We start from the raw sequence: 20,040 nt of genomic DNA, 5'->3' as shown, positions 1-20,040 counted from the left end.
GATATCGTTTTTGGATTTTTAGGATATCAATTTTTGTTCGGAAATCCGCCACTGTGCATTACGATAGGGCTAGTGTGACTTTCTTCAGGGACATATCTTAAAAAATGAAGATATGTAAGTCTAATGTAAGGTCTTATACCTTTCTTGCCTTTCTCCTAAAGAAAGGCTATGCAATCACTCTGAAAACCGACAAATCAACTAAATTGAACTAAATATAATAAATTTGATATGTGAGGTAATACTCATAATCATGTTTTATTCATTACACAAATACTGATTTAATAGAACGACCGCACTGAAACAAGGTAGGTTGATGAACCTATGTTCGCCATGTTTCTATTATCACCATTTGCAGCCGTTAGTTAGAGCAGCGTCTGCCATCTTTGTTCAACGCATTGTAGCAAACAGTGGCGCATCAATGGATGCACTCGATTTGACTTTTCGTTGCGCTCAAACATAATATTTACACCGTTTTCAGGGCATTAGTGATATTATTTTGGTTGTTAACAACGAAGTAAAGATGTCGATGCCAAGTTGTACTCATTCCATTGATTGTAGGCCAAGTAATTAATGAATTAGTGGGGTGCCTTCCTTAATATGGTGAAAATAAGCACTTTACCCTATGACATGTTTCGTATTTTCAACCGTCATTTTCTGATGTATGCGATTTTCTTAATGGGACTCTTATGTCTTTATAAACGGTATACTAGTGGTTTATGAATCGATTGTGAAAGTCTGTCGAAATAGAAGATCAAGTTCCGCAACGGAATGTATCACCAAGGCTTTGCTTTACTTGGCTACACTGTTTATAGTTCTGATGCAAACAAACCAATACATCGTCTAAGTAACCCGGGAACCAGCTTACTACCAAGATGATAGAGATGATGATGATGAATACCTACATTCATACTTAACCATTCAATGGTCTCATCATCCGATTGAAATTCCTGTGCGTTGATGATGTGAGCAAACGAGTGTTACCGCTTCTGCTGGATTTGTTCAGATCGGTGCAGGTGTACTCATATCAAAACAAGTACCCATGTGTTGTGCTGTTATATACTGAGAAATAGAATTGTGAAGACGCCTGATGGCGTAATTTGCCGGTGAGTCACTAGGCGACTATTTTGCTCTGCCAACTTAGATGGTTAGTCAAATCTTCGTCCCATCGCACAGCTGAGCATTCGGGTCAAAAAACTTGCCAAATGTATTAAACCATCTTCTGTTAATAAAGAGTCGTCAGTGAGTGTAATAACATGTGCGTAATACTTCCCTTAAGAAATTATATTGTAATTCTGTTTGTATACATCTTTTAATGTTGTCGTAGAGTCTTGACATGTTTCAAAAGCGTCGTTCCAAGAAAAGGCGATCGTTTCGCTTTGAATTTCTTTTTTATTAGATTAAAAAATTGCATGCAAGGACACTGTTTCAATTTTCAATTCAACATTTCATTTTCCTAGTCGTGAATAAGATAAATTTCGCCTGCGGACTGGTAATTTAAGAATCATTTCTATTCATAACATGAACGGCGCCTGGCCTCTTATCTCACCGGGTCTGTGTAATTAAGATTCAGCTAAACCTATTAGAGTTCATTGGAAATTAAAATTTGTATCATCATTAACGAAATTAATCAAAATTGAATTAGAACTTGATTAAGATGAGATGGGTTATGATTAGTTTGTTATTGTGATTTTACATGTCTAAATTGCTAATACTAATAACAATTCTCAAATCGGATTTACATGTTCCTATGGTTCTCGAAGTTCCACAGGGAGAAAACAAATGTGAACCACACACAATTTGAAATTTGAAAACGTTGCTGGAAGCCTTATTGAGTATTTTGAGAAGGTGATTTCAGATGCGCCGCGGAATAGACAATAATAGGCAACGAAGCCTTAGAGCTCTAACAGACTATGGTACATGACAGAATATAGTACATATAAAGCTTACTGTAGCGCCAAGTGGTTTACTGGGTAGTCAATAAATACTTGATTACAAACTTCGATAGTTAAGCTTACGCTTAGGTATTTCCGCCCATCACCGGGGAATGTTAATTTTCATCGGAATCAATTGTCGTCGCTAGCGTTAGCTGATTCACTCACACGTTCACTGCGAATGCCTCGTTCCATCTGAATAATATCATACCAATCAAATTCATCAGGAAGAGCTTGATCGAACGTGACATGAGTAAACGAACTGCCCGCTCCAAATCAAGCAAGCTATATTCTACACAGCAGAATGCCTCATTCATGCGTTATCCACTAATGCGACTAAATTAAGCCGATTCAGCGCATACTTGAACCTACAAAGAGAACTTGCATTACTTAGTAGTAGATAATCTGAAATCTTCCTGTGGTTCCTTTTTTTTCCTTATTCTACGCTTTCTCAGTGCCGACTAATGTGGGTTTTGCTTGAGGCGAAACTGAATCAGGTTCTAATCCGAAATGCTATCGAAATGTATGAGTTGTTTCGGTTTTCATGTAGAAGAATTTCATATCAATTTTTGAATAGAGCTAATAAGATTTGTAAACAAGCTTTCGTTTTGCTGATTCTCTTAATTTGTTATAATTTCAACGCAGAAGACATTTGAAATTGATTCTACCAAGAGTAAAGATGTTGATTCATGTTCTTTCATGAAATTCATCTCGAATAATGAAGTGAAATAAGTTTGTTTAGAAAAATCTCATTAGCCCTTTTGAAGAATTACAAATATTCGAGTACCTTTTTTTTCGAAGACAGATATGGATTAGTATGTCCATCCTCAGTGCGGGGCCCTCAAAATCCCGGAGCCCCTGGACCAGGCCCAGTATGCGTAAAGACGGAACATACTGCAGTAAGCGCAATTCCGTGTATCAAAAATAATACATTGATTGAGAAATTTGTCAGATATTTGTTCACAAAGCATTAATAATAACTAGGTTCTCCGTCTATTTTAATTATCATTTTCGTTTGCTTTACCGTTGATTTGATTGGACTTTCGAGATTTCTATCACTGATATTGTCCAATGTTGATCTAATCGCCATCCAATCCTTTAAAGACTTGCTCGCGTGTATTGATGTGTTGTCCTGTTTAAGCGTTAATTTTGCAGAGCGAAAACATCCAATGCTCGGCCTGACGATAGTAGTAAACCAATGATAAAGCGAAAAATGGCATTGGCATACTTCAATAAATTAACTTTTCATGGAAAAGCTGAAAAGTGTCTATTAATTTGCCCTAACAAGCAAACGAAAGGTTCGCCAAGTTTTAGCAAAAGTCTTCGATTGAGCCCCTATTTACACTAACAAAACAAATGGAAAGAAATTAAAAAAAATGGAAAGTTATTTTGAATGTGGGACCTAGTTCAATCACAGACTAACAGACAACAATCGAGAATAATGTTGCGCCTACATGAGCGATAAGCTACTATCAAATGAGTGCTTTGGACTGTGCGTAAAATGTGGAGCTAGTGTTCCAGGAAAATTAGCGGATCGATATTTTTTGGAGGAATTTCTTCATAGTTTTATGTCTATTAGTCTGTGGCTTTGACTTACAGTGTGGTCTTACAAATGTGTCCCCAACAATCAGTTTATCATTTTTTTTTAGAATTTTGTTTAAATTATACTTCTTTTACCAACTTTTTGTCATTAAAAATTATAAATATTTATATTGTTGGGCGCATTTTTTCGAAAATTTCAGTGAAAGTTTTGTAACGGACTTACTTTCTAGCATCACAAATTAACATTGAAAATTGGGTGAGAAATATGGAATCAAGAGAAAAACTGCACATATTGGTCGCAACATGAAAAAATGCGGCATCAATTATTATCTTTAGTTTTAGAGCTACGGTGTCCTCAAAAGTTGCTGCATAGCACCTAGCGCTTTATTTGATTACATCAAACTAGTTCGTAATTCACTCTCTAGGGCGGTGCTGTTGTCAATTTTTTAATAGTTTGTTTTGATAATTTTTCTGCTGGAGCTGTAGAGTTAGGTTCTCGGAAGAGCTCTCTGTCAGAATCACTCACTACAGTTGCAGACGAGATGGGAATCGTCACACACTAAAACACTAAGGCCAATTGCAGCGGGCCTTGATTTTGAATGTGATATTCATTGTATGTGTACGGTTCAGATATGTGTGGACGTAGGGACTTCGCGATCGCGTGTATCATCGCGAAGAGCTCGCGCGTTTTGCCTTTCTCGATAGAAAGGTATTGCAATTGCTCTGAAAAACGACTTTGTAACGGAGGCCCGGAGGGCCGAGTGACATATACCATTCGATTCAGTTCGTCGAGTTCGGCAAATGTCTGTGTGTGTATGTGAGTCTGTGTGTGTGCACGCGAACACAATCTCCCTTTTCTCAGAAATGGCTGAACCGATTTTCACAAACTTAGTCCCAAATGAAAGGTGTAACGTTCCCATAGGTTGCTATTGAATTTCTAATGGATTCGACTTCCGGTTCCGGAATTACAGGGTGATGAGTACGATCACGTAGAAAATATCGATCTTAATAAATTCTGCAATGAATGTATAATGGTGAAAATTTTTCCAAAATGTGATCACAACTGAATCGATTTGTAGTACTAGGTCACTAACAGCCATTCAAAGTCTTTTTGGTCACATTGGCCACCATCATCGGTTCCGGAAGCCCCGGCGGAAGTATTCAAATTCAGAATAACAGTCACATCGGTTTCTCGGAGATGGCTAGACCGAATCAACCAAACTTAGTCTCAAATGAAAGATGTTGCGTTCCCGTAAATGGCTATTAAATTTTATCCCAAACCGATTTCCGGTTCCGGAGTTACGAGTTGAGGCGTGCGATCACATAGCAAATTGTGATTCAAACCGATACTCCGATGAAAGCAAAAAGGTAAAAATTTCGCCAAAATGTCTCTCAAACAACTTAAATTTGCAGTTCTAGGTCACCGACGGCCAACCAAACTTTCGTTGATTACATTGACCACCATAGATGGTTCCGGAAGTGCCCGGGAAAAGCGGCCATCTTTCAAAACTAGCAAACTCATATCAGTTTCTCGGAAATGGTTGGGCCAATTTTCACAAACTTAGTCCCAAATGATAGCTATATTATCCCCACAGATGTCTGTAAAATTTCGCACGGATCGCTTATATGGTTCCGGGAATATAGACTGAAAAATGCATGAAACGTCGAGATTTTATGTTATCACGAAATTTTTTTTATAAAAATCGACTTTTTGGGACTTTGCCGATTTTACACCTTTTTTTAGTTCAATATTAACGTGGCTGTTTTTTCTTTTACAAAATTTTAGAACTCGAATAATGATTTCTTTTCTGGTATATTTGTCATGTCATGTATAATAATAAAATGTAATATTTGCATTTGAAAACTTTTAATGAATATAAACGACGCAAACATTCTCGTGTTCATGATTGAGAAAGGCACAATTGCACCGCTAGGTGGATTAAAACAGGTTTTTGGTTAACGTGTTCGGTTGCGTGTGCATTTGTATGTTGCATGTGCTAACGTGTATGTAACTTCGTGATTTCCGGACGTAACCGATTCATGATCGCACGAACAACGGGCGTTGGGGGATTCACTCCTGAAACCGCGTTTGTGAATTTCTAAATGCTAAAACATTCACTTAGTCCTGTTCTTAGGATCGGGGGCGTAGGTGTACGTGAATAATCGCGCCGGACTCGAGCGTTTGTATGTTAACGCTTTTGTCGCGTGTGCTAGCGTGTATATAACTTCGCGCGTATAAATTATTTTTTATAACCGTGTGTCCTTTTGCATACTCGTGTTTTCTTGAGTGCGCGCTCGTGGACCGTGAATCCGATCCTTTTTTGCTGTAATCTTGTTTCAAAATTATAAATAATTAGTTTTTCATGTCAATGTTAGGTATAAGTCAGACAAAAAAGTGGATACTTTCAAACATTTTTTGAATAAAGGAAATCAGATCAATAGAACAAGACCTATTCTTGACGTTAGCAGAAAAAAACATGGTTTCAAGAAAAACGCCATTTTGACTTTTCGAAAAAAATCATTTTCAAATTATCGATAAATAACGAATAAAAGATCAAAAGCAGAAGTTCGTATGTCTTTTCATTTTTAAACAAATGATTATCAAATATTGCTTTGATTTTCCGCCGAATCTAGAGAAAGGTTCCCTTAAGGGTATTTGATACTTTTTTTTGAAGAATTAAAATGCCTTAGACATGTTTTCTGCAAAATGTTTGTTAAGGTTTTATCTATAAAATAAATTTTTTCGAGTGTAAGGTGTCAAAAATGGCGTCCAAAATGGCGGCTCCAGCAAAAGGTGTTATGAAAACCGACCTCGCCATTCGTCGTCTACAAGCAGAAAACCAAAACGATCTTGAAGATAACATTCCATAGAGGCGCCCAACCTAAAAAACACGAAAAAAATCGTTATAGAAACAAAATGGCGGCCACTTGAAAATAAGATATCGTTTTTTCGCATTTTCCTTTTTGGCCGGCTGTAAAAACGTTAATGATTCAAATATTACGATTTTGTAGGTTACAGGGCCGGAGAATGTTGTCTTTTTTAGGCGGCCACAACGCTAAATTGATTGGTTGAATGGTTCAAAAACGATAATGCACGCAGACTCGAAAAATCTTGCTTCGAGAAAACGCGTGTCAATGTTTGAAAACAGTTGTGGAATACCAGAGTTACCTTCGGTCAGTATAGTCAAGTCACTTGTTTTAGAGCGCGCGGCGAAAAATAAATACAACAAATCTACGGCAGGATCTTGACGAACAATATTGAAAATAGTTATAGTGTGTTTTTTGTTATTATACTGATCATGTTAATCATAAGTTACTATAATACAACAATAACACTTATTGTGAAAACATATTCTGGTTAAAATGATCAATTTAGTAGAAGCGTGCAGATACTGCTTTATCGACGCTGTCAAAAGGAAAGAAACTTACAATGTTGGTATTTTAAGCATAGTTTATCACATTTGTAATGCTCGCGAATCGATATTAAATATTTGGGATTTGATTACCTGCCATATGGAAAGTGTCGAGTTGAATGTTGACATCAGTGGAACTGTCGCTTTATCCAAATGAACTATTATGGCTATCAAGCAAAGAACACAATTTGCTTCATATTTTTGTGAGCTCACCCACCATCTTGCGCTGGGCAAATCGGAATTAGCTATTACCGATAATTATAAATGGCATAATGAGTAACCATGACCATAGGAGAATAAAAACATACCATATAGCATATGGTTGAAACTACCATACAGGATGTGAATTTGTTCAAATATTTATTAATGCGAGTTGTTAATTTTATATCCAACAGTGACAAGATCATCAGATAGTACAGTAGTACCCTGGATTGTACCATTATTTGGCCTAATTAATTCATGAATTTTTGTGTGTTTTCACCTTAACATAAACTATGTGCTTAACATTCTGACCATTCATTTTAGCAACCACGCATAGCTAAAAACCATTTGACATAGTCCGAACAATAAACCTGTGTTGTGTGATATAGTAACCATTAGAGGTGTTGCTTTAGTAATGTTCCTACAATATAAACTTAGACTTTATTCAATGAGTATAACAATAGTTCTACAATATCCCCGATAGATTTATAGTCGTTACTATAAATGGTTTAACTATAGTAAAACATTATCCAATACTATATGTAATATTGTACATGTTAATAGTTCGAATGTTAAACAATATCTGATATGGTTTCGCTAGTGAACAAAACAGTAAATAGACATTATGTGGGATTGTTGAAGTATATGATAATGTACTAGGACATCCTCTCGTGTAAATATTTAGAACATAAAGCTTATTATTTCTATTGCTATCATTATCATAAGGTTGGCCGAAGTATTTGAGTAAACTACCTATTACCTGGGATTGAACTATTAGCTGATGTTGTAAATATGTAGAGTACTTATGCAGATGGTTACTAAAGAAATACTAAATTTATGTTCTAAATATTTACAAGAGAAGGGTTCCTAACACATTACAATATATTGCGACAATTTCACATAAGGTCTATTTACTGTTTTGTTAATAAGCGAAACCATTTCAAATATTAATTGTTTAACATTCGAACCATTAACATGACCATCAACATGTACAATATCACATATGGTTACAGTACTGGATATTGTTCTTCTAAAATTTTACCATTCAATTCGTCGTTACTATTGGGGATATTGTAGAACTATTGTTATATTTAATGAATAAAATCAAAGTTCAAATTATAGGAACAAATTATAGGAACAATACAAAAGTATCAACTCTAATGGTTACTATATGCCATAACATAGGTTTATTGTTCGGACTATGTCACAAATAGTTTTAACTATGCGGGATACTACGCGCAAATAACCTTCTACTTGCTTTTACCAATGTTAGTGTGTCCAAAAAGTATTTCTTATCCAATTTAACCCTTATTTTACTTAATTTGTGCATACCATGTTTTAAACTCAAAAATTACACTCTTGATGTTGCTTGGACGAATATTCGAGAAGGTCTGATAAACTGTCAATTATCTTTACAATGCATCAACTTCAGCAGTGCCTACTATATCCTTAAAAACATCAGTTATAACTATTACCGACTGTGAATAATCACAATCACGTTCTTACTACACAGAATGTACTTCCAGTTTCTTCTGGCACTGAAAGAAATCTTATGCATTTTTGCAAAATCGTTGTATGCACACACAATCGACCCCTAGTTTAAAGTTCTTTTTCAGTAAGGGTATAGAAAAATTAAAGAAATTCAAAAAAAAAATTACAAAGAATTTATTTAAAGTTCTGGATGAAGACAAGACTGCATAGGTTTCAAAATAATCCAAATATTAAAGGTCAACTGAAATTATGGTTGAACCCCGTTGAACTCGGCATAATTAACGCATCAATGTGTATAAACCGTACCTGCAACGGTACCAATGTAGACCCCACTGTGTTTATTCCCTATCAGCGAGTTTTTCTTCTTCTCTGTCCCTATCAGTCTACATCAAGAACAAGATGTATAAACAGATAGCCCGGAACATTTTTCTATATGTGACTGTGTGAAAGCAGTCGTCATTTTTTTCTGCAAAGGAGAAAAATCACGTTTAATACTTCGTTCTGATTGGTTGGTGATGTAAATGTTTTTACTTTTTGCAAGCCAGCCATCATTGTTACAAGCTTGGTTGATGTTACGTTCTGCGGGCCCAGCCGCTATGACTAAATTTGCAAGCGAGAAACCAACACACTCGAAAGCGGCAATTGATTACACCTTTCTATTTCTGCATCTTGAGTCATACATAATCTGATTGACTTTTTATTTCGTCTTATTCTCATGCTATCCATTGGCGAGGGTATAGGTGCATACTACACAGTAGCAGTAGAGCAAAACACAGAGAGAGGCCTCCAAAACACTAAGCCGTATCTTCGCCATGAAATCAGTCAGTCAAGTCAGTCGTTGGGCAAACTTCGTTCATTGTGGTAGTTGTCGGAGTTGTGGCGCAAATCGAGATTTATAGCATTTTCATCCAAATTTATACCGGTTTCGTTTGTTTAGAAGCGCGTTTTATTTCGTGTGGTCTGTTTTTTATTAGTTTCGAGTGATTGTGCACTTTGTTTCGTGAACATTAGAATAGGTTCTAGAAGATGGTGGACGAATAAATGAAGTTTCGTTGAAGATATTCAACCAGGTCGTCACTCAGTAGGGTGATATGCCTATTTCAAACATATTGGGAAGGATGGGAAGGATGCGACCCTATGCCGATTTATCGATCAAAAATTGATGAATTGCGCAATAAACTATATCGCTTTATTCCTAATCAGCAGTATAATAAACATTTTGTGTAAAGTCCAAGTTTCACCATACCATTTAAACCACACAGGTAGCAGACGGTTCTAACTCACTAATTTAAATGGGTGGAACGACAATATGAACATGGTGAACATGGGCTCAACACCCTATACGCGATGCTTCCGTTGCTTGTGTGGCTGAATGTGCGTGAATACTTTTTGTAAGGCTTCGTCTTGTAACGTGAAACATATTCGTAGAGAAAGTGAGGTGCAATGAACGCGAAGAAATCCATACTAATAGTGAATGGCGCGCTTGAGCAGCGAAGAATTGTGTGGAACGTATAGACAACACATATTATACCTGACTGACACTTGCCCCCTCCAGAGCTTGGTTATCTCCTCAAAGAGGAAGAGCTAATTGAATTATGAAAGTCGAAATTACTAGAGTGGAGTGAGAATACCGTTGGATAAAAAAGGTTTATTGAATATTGAAATAGAATGTCCAGCAATTATGTGCACAAGGTGAAAAAAGGAATACATAAAGTGATCTACGACAAGCTGTATTTCAACTGTTCCACCTTCAGAAAGATGCATTACGAAGTAAGTACTCAGCTGTGAATTCAACTTTTTCTTTGCAACCAGACACACAAGAGACGATTTGTCATGCCACCCACTCCCTCTGGCTCTCGCACGCATCATTAGTGTTGAGCTACGCATAACAGTCCCACCTAGGTACATAGGAACTACACACAGCAAATGTGACTGTTATGCGTATCACGGCAGATTAGTCTCCATCGTTTCTTTATGGTCAAACTAAGATCGTTCACTGTGCACAAAGTTCTAAAATTAAACATGCGCTAGTGCTTTCAATCGTGAGGTTTCATTGGCAATCTGCCTATTGCAAACAACGTCGCAAAACTTGGAAAACCGATAGAATAACATGTTGAACCGATCACTATAGAAAACGTACACTTGTTCGTCGTAAGACAATTATAAATATTTTAGGAATTTGTATTAGAATTTAGAAAGGCATTGGAGGATAACCAAATTGTTGTGTTTAGTTAGTTTTTTGTCTATTTTAGCTATTTATTTTCATGACATATTTTTTGGGTTTGTAGATTACGCTCAAATGATAAGGTTATAAAAACGAACGTTTCGTCTTTGAAATTTGCTCGAAGAGTTATTCTTTTCCATTAAAAATTTCAGCTATGGTTGTGCTGGTGTACGTATAGCTGCGCGTCCCATAACAAGTCAATGAAATGCACAACACAAACAGATAAACCAAAATTAGCCAGAGCGCAAATATTGGGTCATATGTTCCTATAGTGGATGAAGCGGTTTTGGATACACAAATTAGTTTAAATACATTTTTGAAATTATGAATTGAAAATATAAGTTGACAGCTTTCGATAGTCATATAATTACTTGTTTTTATCAGACCCTTGGTTTTTTTTCGACTGACAAATTTGGGACACCGGCAAAAGCGGAATATATTTTTCATTCTTTCTAATAAACCAAAACTGTTAAAAAATGTTTCTTTAGAGTCTAGATACAGCATCATAACAATATATTTTTCTTTTTTATTATAGAGGTTTTAACCTTAGGGTCATTCGCCGCTTTTCGGGTTAGAGAAATCGCTTTTGGAAAAATCTCTAACCCTATGTGCGGGGTTGGGAATCGAAGGTGAGCTGCGTACAAGATAACAATTTCTAATAATTTAGCATAAATTTTCCCTAAGAGAGTCTTACTGTGCGAATTTTAAAACAATAGTTAATAATTCAGTACAGTGATGTTTTCGTGGTTCGGATTCTCCTCGTCAGTACCTAACAGGTGACTGAGCCGCTAGAAATGACATACAAATTATGTGTACACTTCAGTATTAACAACGCTTTTCATACCTTTGAGCTATGTTCTATTTTTTGAGAAGCATCTAATTTAAGTGATCTAAAACATCTTTTCAGTAGTGGCCCAAAAGAAAAACGCCAAAAATATACATTGTCATCGGTTCAAAATAAAACTCCGTGGTCCAAAATAAGAAGAATGCGCCTGCCAAATTTGTGTTATTTCTTTAGTATTTTGTTTCTATTCTAGAGACCCGAAAATGATCTGTTTTATGGGGAATAAATTGCAAATATCTATTGGATAGATATTGAATTCTAATTTTTTTATGTTGACATATTCTGATTTTAATTTTGAAGTCCAAAAAAACATTGACGACCTTGAAACGTCTTTGATTACATTGATGTTGAAACTGTTGCCGAGTAAGACTTTTTATAAAAGTATTGGTCCGATTTCAATATCTTTTTTGTAATTATTCAGTATTTGCAGAATTTTGTTTTGTTACATTTTTATAGTCTCTAATATGTCCAAAAATGACGAATCGTAACATACATTTTACAATTTGCAAAATAAAACAATCTGTCTCGGGAAAACATAGCCAACGTTACTATGATTATGAAAACTATCAATTTTCTGATTACAGGTTACCCAGGAATCACAACTTTACTTAAGCGGGACCTATGCAGTTTCCACATCTATGATGTTTCTAGGTGGCGACCTTTTTTCTGGTCTTCAAAATTAAAGATTAAAATTCAAAAAACAGCTCAATTCCAGGCCTAGAGAGTAGAGGATCACCTAATTTGGTTTGAAGAACGTATTTCCACAAAATGGCGGAGCCGAATGCCATAATCTGTTCAATAATTTCGCCAATAACATGCATTTTGTTAGTTTCGAAAACGTTTAAAGAGTAGGTCTTGTCGACATAGCGACAAACGTCATAATCGTATAAAAACCGGACAGTGTTGAATTGGATCATTAGAGTGGTGTCAAAAAGGTTTTTGTCCAATAATGCCCCAACAGGAACCACTAGCACAAGTCATTTGAAAATATTTTTTCACTGATTTATTGAACTACCAAAGTTTTATTTCGATAAAATATATCAAAAAGTTGCATTTGTTGTTTATTTCAATGAGTTTTATTTATTTAAACTTTGTTCGTGCTCGCTTAGTTTTCAATAAGCAACAAAATCATCAAAAAGTTCTAAAATTAGCCATTTCATGCCCAAAACAATTCTAAAACGATAACAACCATTATTTTGCATAAAAGCATGAGATTTACCTCAATACCCATCGATGTGCAACATAAATGTTTATCTTGGTAACTTTAAAATGTTTCACGTCTTGATGTCAAAGAGAAAGTTGCAGGAAAGTTTACGGGCCTTTTGAAAAACCTATTATTGTTGACGCGACTAACTTATGAAAAGGTCGTAATAAAACAAAATAATTGTGTTGTTAAAACAAAAGTTAAAATATCTCGAGAACTACTACATTTTAGAAATTTTTTGTTAAGAGCATTTCGATTTAAAATGGCGTTTAGAATCATATTCAAAAAGAAAATAGGGATCTTTAATTTGGAAAAATTGTGCCAGTTTTTCATATGTATTGGTAGCGGGTGTCCTTACGAGTACTCTCATATCATTCTTAAACCTTAATTATTCTTTTATGATTTTTAAATTTAAAAAAAAAACAAAATAAACTCAACCAGCAAACTGACAGTTGTCCGTCCTACTAAATGACCTATCTGCAAATATCTCGTTCGCCTCATTGTTAACCGGGACAGCACCCCACACAGCATGATCTGGTACTTTGTCAATCCGCTAGCAACCTGCCATTCCAAGTTTCATCTGCAAACTATGGTAGATCTGATAAGGCAACCTATAGGGTCGTGCAAGTCGCATGGGTTTGGATGTGTTATTGTCCTAAAAGGAAACAAACTAAAAAATGTTTTTTTCAATAGTTTCGGGCCAAAAAATTGAAAAAGGACTGAGATATTAACTCACGGTACTAATCTGCATCAGAATATGCCTTAACCCGCACACCCCTAACGATCCCTATTGTATTTTTGACTGCAAATAGTAAGAATTATAAAAAAATGTCAAAAGTTGTTGTTAGGAAAACTTTTTTATTGAAAGCTTCTCCAGGATCCAAATACACTAAAAAAGTTGCTTTTACGTCTTTAAAACGATAAACATAAAATTTTTGACATTTTTTGATGGGGTAACGCGAATAACTTTTAAAAAGAGCATAATTACACGAATTGTTTTTGAAGTAGCAAAATTTCAAATATCTCGAAAACTATCGCATTTTGGAAGATTTTTGTTAAATGCATTTTGATTTTAAATGGTGCTTAGCATTATAATCTGTAATAAAATTACAATTTTGTATGTCTATTAGTATGAAATTTAAAAACATGTACGAAGTTATTGTTAGGAAAACTTTTTTACCGATTTTTTCTCCATCATGCAATCACATTCAAAATGTTTCTTTCTCTTTAGGTTTTTGGTAACAAAATATAAAAAATTTAAAAAAATGGGTTTTTTCGCAATTTAAATTTTTATCATAAATTTTTGTTTTATTGAAAAATGACACAACATTTTTTTCAGTCTATATTTTTTCAGACAGAAGTATTCATTCCCTGTAACTTGTTCTCAGATAGTTTTGCTGTATAAAATACAGTAATCGAACAAAACAATTTTGAAATTCATACGCGTAGAAACGTTTACGCCCTTTTGAAAAGTTGCTCTTGAATCAAAATAATCTTATTACCTGTGGAAAATATTTAGTCTTGCATGACGGTGAAACGTGTAAAGTTTCATTGGAATCTAAGATGGTCGGTCACGATTTTAAAGATTTTCGGACGGATCTTCGTGGAATTCCTCAGTCAACAGTCTATCCTTAAATACATTCTATTCGCATACGATCTCCCTAATTCATATAGATAAAAAAAAGAAAATTCAAACACCGCAAACTATCCTTGGGATCCCCTACTGTTCAATGCGGATTGTGTTACCTTTATCTTTGTAGAATAACCTCAATAACCCAGCAACTTAGTAACGTTGTTACTCACTGTTGTTTTTTTTTTATAATTAGAAAAACAAAAAATCTAGTGACGAAGTCCCCGACATCAGGCACGTAGCCAGAGGGGGGGGGCTAGGGGGCTAAAGCCCCTCCCGAAATTTTTCAAAAATAAATTAAAAAAACCGGCGACTTTTAACAAAATTTGTTACTCAATTGGTTTGAACAAATTATTGAGAAAAAGTTGAAGAAGGTATTTCTAACCACCAAAGGCAATGAACACGAAATTCAGTGTGCTTTATGCTTTTACTCGAGCCAGTGCGAAGCGAACGACAAAAATAGTAACTTTTATATTGTGTGCCTTGTCTGAAGAATAAAAGAAACTGTTACTATAATTGTTGCTGTAGTAATCTGTCGAGATCAGTGAGTAGCAGAAGCAAAAAGTGGTGCTCCAGCCAAATACGGTGATTAAAAAATTATTGATGATTCGCATAGGACCGAGCATTCATAATGTGGAACATTTCCTGAAGGTGTAAATGGAGGTTAGACTTTCGGAAGCCGCCTTTATCGAGTTCTACCATGTCAGGCTTTACGCGCTCAACAAATTAGCCCAGACGAAACCCATTTATTTCGAACAACTTAAAACACATGGTTTTGTGTGACAATGCTATAATTAAGATACTTTTATATATGGACGATGAGAAAATCAATGTTCCTGCCCCCCCCCCCCCCCCCCCCCCAAGACATAGTTGGCGAGGAAAAAAATGTTTCCTCGACTCGTAAACAGGTTTTCACGTGCAATGACTAAACGCTTGCGCGAGATCTGCTAGACAACCATTTAAACTCATTATAATATTTTTATTGTTTGCAGAAGGAAATATAAAAAAGACCCACGGTCCTGTTTGTTATTTTCAAATGATAAGTTTTTGAATTGCACACAAATTTGAATTTCTGTATTAGGTCAGTGCACACTGTGCACTCTGTACTCTGTACTGTGCTACACAAAAAGTATTTCAATTTGTCTGAGAACAATTCAGCCGAGAACAGTTTTTGTTTTGCATCATTTTAACGAAATACCATTTTTATTGACGTTTGCTTTTATTTTTACGAAGAATTCGTTCCGTACAAATCACACTGTTAATCCGTAAATCCGTGATATCAGCAACAAACGTGTTAAATTTTTTTTTAAAGTGGACGGATCAAAAAGTGGCAAAACAATAGGCAATCACGAAGAGCGACTAAAATGCTGGGACTGATTGAATCTATAAGCCAATAAGTTGGGATAAGTGTTTTGATTTCATGTCTTCAGTATGTGACAGTCTTTCGTTCTGTTTTTGCTCGTCATGGAATAAAATGAGAGAGATAATCTTAAATAAGAGAGAAAAGAGAGAAAAAAATTAAAGGGTTGTGTACAGGACACGACCACGGCGACATTAAAAATGTAGCTTTTTTCAAGAGCGTGCAAATGAATTTTATCTATCACACATATCGACTCACGTTCTTGCTCACTCTCCTGTTTTCATATGTTACAATTTGCTATACACCCTCCCCATTAAAACATAATTTATTGAAGGTCATTTAACGGTAATCTATTATGACAATTAATCAAGTATCTCACTAGCTGATTGGCATTATTTTGCTGATCCATCTAGTAAAAATAGGCTGGAAATTAGAAAACAAAAAGTTCTCCTGGGAATGTGATTGTTTCCGATGCAATTACACTCAAGTTTTTTTTTACGCAGGGAATACAGGCCGCGTAAATGAAAACCACGTTAATTTCAAAAAATGCGTAAATGAAAACCGCGTAAATTTCAAAATCCGCGTAAAAAATACCGCGCAAAAAACGCGTAAAAACCTGAGTGCACTCTCCTACATAAAATATTACGCTGCTGAACAGTGCATTAACTACGGAAGCACGTTGTCAGATGCCTTACTGATAAAAAAAACATATAACCGAAATATGAAACATATGAAAACCAATAGGTTCTTTACCCTACGCAGCTACAAAGCGCCGTAAACATGGATTAACAAGTTACAACGCACACGCATGCATAACAAATAAATATATATTTTTCAAACGCAACACTCTTAAGCAGCACACACCGTATTGAATTAAATCCAAACCACCCCGTCCACCCACTTTGCAAATCATTCTGTGACACCGTGCTGGTACCCGAAAAATCCGCACACGGCCACCGCTGCCGAAAATGCATAGCGTCTACCGCTTATTGTAGTGCCATGATCTTACCCGTTCGACATAAGAAAAAAACTGATTCAAACGTGTACGCGTCACCTCTATTTATAAACTAACCGTATATGGTTTAGTCACTTAGGTGCGAGTGTGTGCAAATGCCAACGTTGCCGAAAATCGATAGCGCTTATTGCATCGCCCGGAGACGATGTTGCTCGCATGGGATAAGAGCAACAACTGATTTAAACGGACATGCGTCGCTTCTATTTATGACTTTTCGTGTGTGATTGAGCCAATAAGGTGCCCTCTATGGACGGCTGTGTCTGAGAAATCTGCCTCACGAATGGTAATTTTCCCGTTTTCGTGAACTTTTTAATTTTATCAATTTCCAAAAGTCTACTTTTATTGGGGAGATATTAAATTATTACCAATATTTAAGTTAGGTGTTTCTGAATCGGTTGGTGTATGAATGATTAAAATCCATCAAGTAATATCGGAGTTATAAGCGTGCAAACCTTACATAGTTTCGTTACATGGGAGATAGTTTAGATTTTAGAATGACACCTAGCCCCAGATAGTGGAGTAAGACATTTTAATGTCAAAAAAACAACCAATCGAAATCGACTCAAGATCACTCTTCTATCTTTTCTATACTCTAAACAGTGCTTTCGGAATTGCGCTCTGATCTTACATTTCGTCTTTGTTATCCGTACAACTTTGATGCGTTAGGTGCAACAAACTTTAATTGAAACTTTTTTTACAAATAGTGGTTAAACAAACCTGTAATCAAACAAACATTACAACATTCTTCAAGAAGTCATATATCTCTTCCAATCTTGATGATGATTGTAAAAAAATCAAGAGCTAAGTATTTTTATTCAAAAACGAACCAATTACTGAGCAGATTAGCGTCCACATATTTGTTTAACAAATTCACAAAAAGTTTTACAAAAGTTTCACAGGAAACGGACAATTTGCTGTAATTTAAAAACAGACAAAGCCTCTTTGGCAAATTAGACGTAAGTGCGATGTGTTCTCTCCCATGTGTCGGAAGCAAGTGATGTTGAAATTATTAAGCTCACCTATCGTTATAGTTTCTAGTTATTTTGGTGGTGTCATCAATGTTATATTTACCAAATTTTACGTAAATTAGAAGCATTCACTAATCAGTGCTAAGTAGTTTTCTTTGGATTAGTGAACAAGTTCTTAGCAGTTTCGCTCAGTTGCTTAAATTCTGGGTAGATTCCATTAGTAGATTAAATCATTGAAATATATATTTTACATTGTCCAAAAACCCATGAATTCCGAAATAAAACCTTCAAATGTTCAATTATAATATTTACTTAATCTAGGTAATCTTCTCAAGTTCCAACGGTTTTGCAAGATTGCTGAAAGTCAATAGAGCTAAGGTTCTTATTCTTGATTTGTAGTGAAATCAGTAGTTTTTTGCATTCACTTTACATTTTGACTTTTACTATAGTTTCAGTGATCTAGGAAAATCATTCTACGATATTTTTAATTCGCAAGTCCAATGATATAAAAAGTATCTCAGAAGAATCTACTCAAATAGATAAATAGATAGTTATTCTCAGTTGCCTGATAATATTGTCGAAGATAGTCTTTAACCCATTCCCCACGAGAGTCAAATGAAAAAAACATGTGTTTTTCTCAGGGTTGTTATGATTACGACATGATCAGTATCATTTAAATAAAAAAATTCACAAAGTTGAGTTAACGTAAACTTCGGATGAAGTCACATAACTAGTAATAGTAGCAAGACGCCCGATCATGAAAATAGGAGTTGAACCTATTTTCCGCATCTACAAATCGCCAGCCTTATCAGAAGATTTGAAGCAAATTTAAACTTGGTTTTCACACTGATATATTCCTATCTATGGAGACAACCTTGACGTTTGTTTCGTTCTCCTGATTAGCAAATGCGTGTAAAGTTTCGTGAGACGGGTTTTTGGATATTTTTCTACTCATTCCAATTCTCGACAAACATATGATTACGGCCTAAAAGCCAACTGTCAAAATCCACTTTGAATGGAAATTCTGGACAAACCGTTTCGCGCCAATCACAGATGTGGGTAGTAAATGAAAGAGAAAAGTTTTCTCTTTCATAAACTGTTGTGAACTGTGTTCGACTAGTAACGGTTTATCTGGAATTTCCATTCAAAGTGGATTTTGACAGTTGGCTTTTAGGCCGTAATCATATGTTTGTCGAGAATTTTGCTTCTTCTACACCTTGTAAACTAGTCTAGAATGCGTAGTATTTTCAAGCAGCCCTAAATACTTTGAACTCTTGAATATTCATTTTTGTAACTAGAGAAATTTCTAACATGTAAATTAATAATAATCAAATTTAATTAGTCGATAGCCTTTCTTGTAACAGACAACATATTTTTAGGGTTTTTTTAGTGTCTATTGTCTTAGTTTTGGAATTGTTTTCACTAATAACTTTTCATAATTACGTTCAGTTTCCGATGACTATCTCAAGTCATCAGATAATAATTTACACAATTTTCAAGCCCCTCCCGAAGCAAAATCCTGGCTACGGGCCTGCCCGACATCGCATTCGAAACCCCGTCACTGCAGTAACACCCTCTATTTCTTATGTTATAAAGTGGCTCATTATCACTTAAAGGCATCTGTGTTGAATAAATAAAGCATGAGATTAAAAAACATTCCCGGTGTATGATTATAATCTAATCTATAGTTTACAGTTTGACCGGCTTGACCATATGTTCGATTCGGACGGAACGCTTGATAGCTAGCTTCCCCATAAAAAATATTCTCCCGATTATGCCACCGACTAAATCGGATTGAGTCAGCAAGATCGGCTGAGCATGCAACCGGTTAATTCGTCGATTTTCGTACCGACTCTTATGGGACTTTATGGTACTCCATCCAGCTTTTTACGTGCCATAACGGCGTCCAGCATTGCCCTGTTCGTAATACATATGTCTTTTATTTTAATAATAGTCATTTACGCCATCCGCCCAGTAAGAGGAGGTTGTTCTACGTGTGTCAAATGCGTTAGACGTTTGTTCCATAAACGTCACGCTGACGTAAACAACAATTGTCAGATCAAATTGACCACCATTATGACACGTAAAAAGCTGTATAGAAAATTTGATAGAACATGTTTCACGGAAGCTAAAAAAAGATAACGAGAGAAATATGGCTGATCGAATAAAAAGAGGCGGTAAAGATGGCTTACAGGAGACATTGGGGATCGATAAGTC

At 35.6% G+C, this 20,040-nt stretch overlaps 1 protein-coding gene across 7 annotated transcripts in view; it reads left to right on the top strand.

Annotated features, from left to right (window-relative positions):
* LOC131681585 (phosphatidylcholine:ceramide cholinephosphotransferase 1-like) overlaps nucleotides 1-20,040 on the top strand; it is a 53,453-nt gene that overhangs the window by 12,160 nt on the left and 21,253 nt on the right. The window contains exons 1-2 of one of the 7 annotated variants that reach the window (XM_058962460.1): nucleotides 9,320-9,439; nucleotides 10,007-10,348. The exons of 1 other annotated variant lie outside the window; for it this stretch is intronic. In XM_058962460.1, the coding sequence (XP_058818443.1) occupies nucleotides 10,247-10,348 (102 nt within the window). In that variant the 5' untranslated portion in view covers nucleotides 9,320-9,439; nucleotides 10,007-10,246. Of the gene's footprint in view, nucleotides 1-9,319; nucleotides 9,665-9,974; nucleotides 10,349-20,040 lie in introns of those variants that run through there. 5 more of the 7 variants (XM_058962455.1, XM_058962459.1, XM_058962458.1 and 2 more) reach the window with 5 other exon arrangements.

The sequence above is a fragment of the Topomyia yanbarensis genome, chromosome 2 (assembly GCF_030247195.1).
Source record: "Topomyia yanbarensis strain Yona2022 chromosome 2, ASM3024719v1, whole genome shotgun sequence".
Taxonomy (NCBI): domain Eukaryota; kingdom Metazoa; phylum Arthropoda; class Insecta; order Diptera; family Culicidae; genus Topomyia; species Topomyia yanbarensis.
This window is presented reverse-complemented; position numbering and strand designations above follow the sequence as displayed.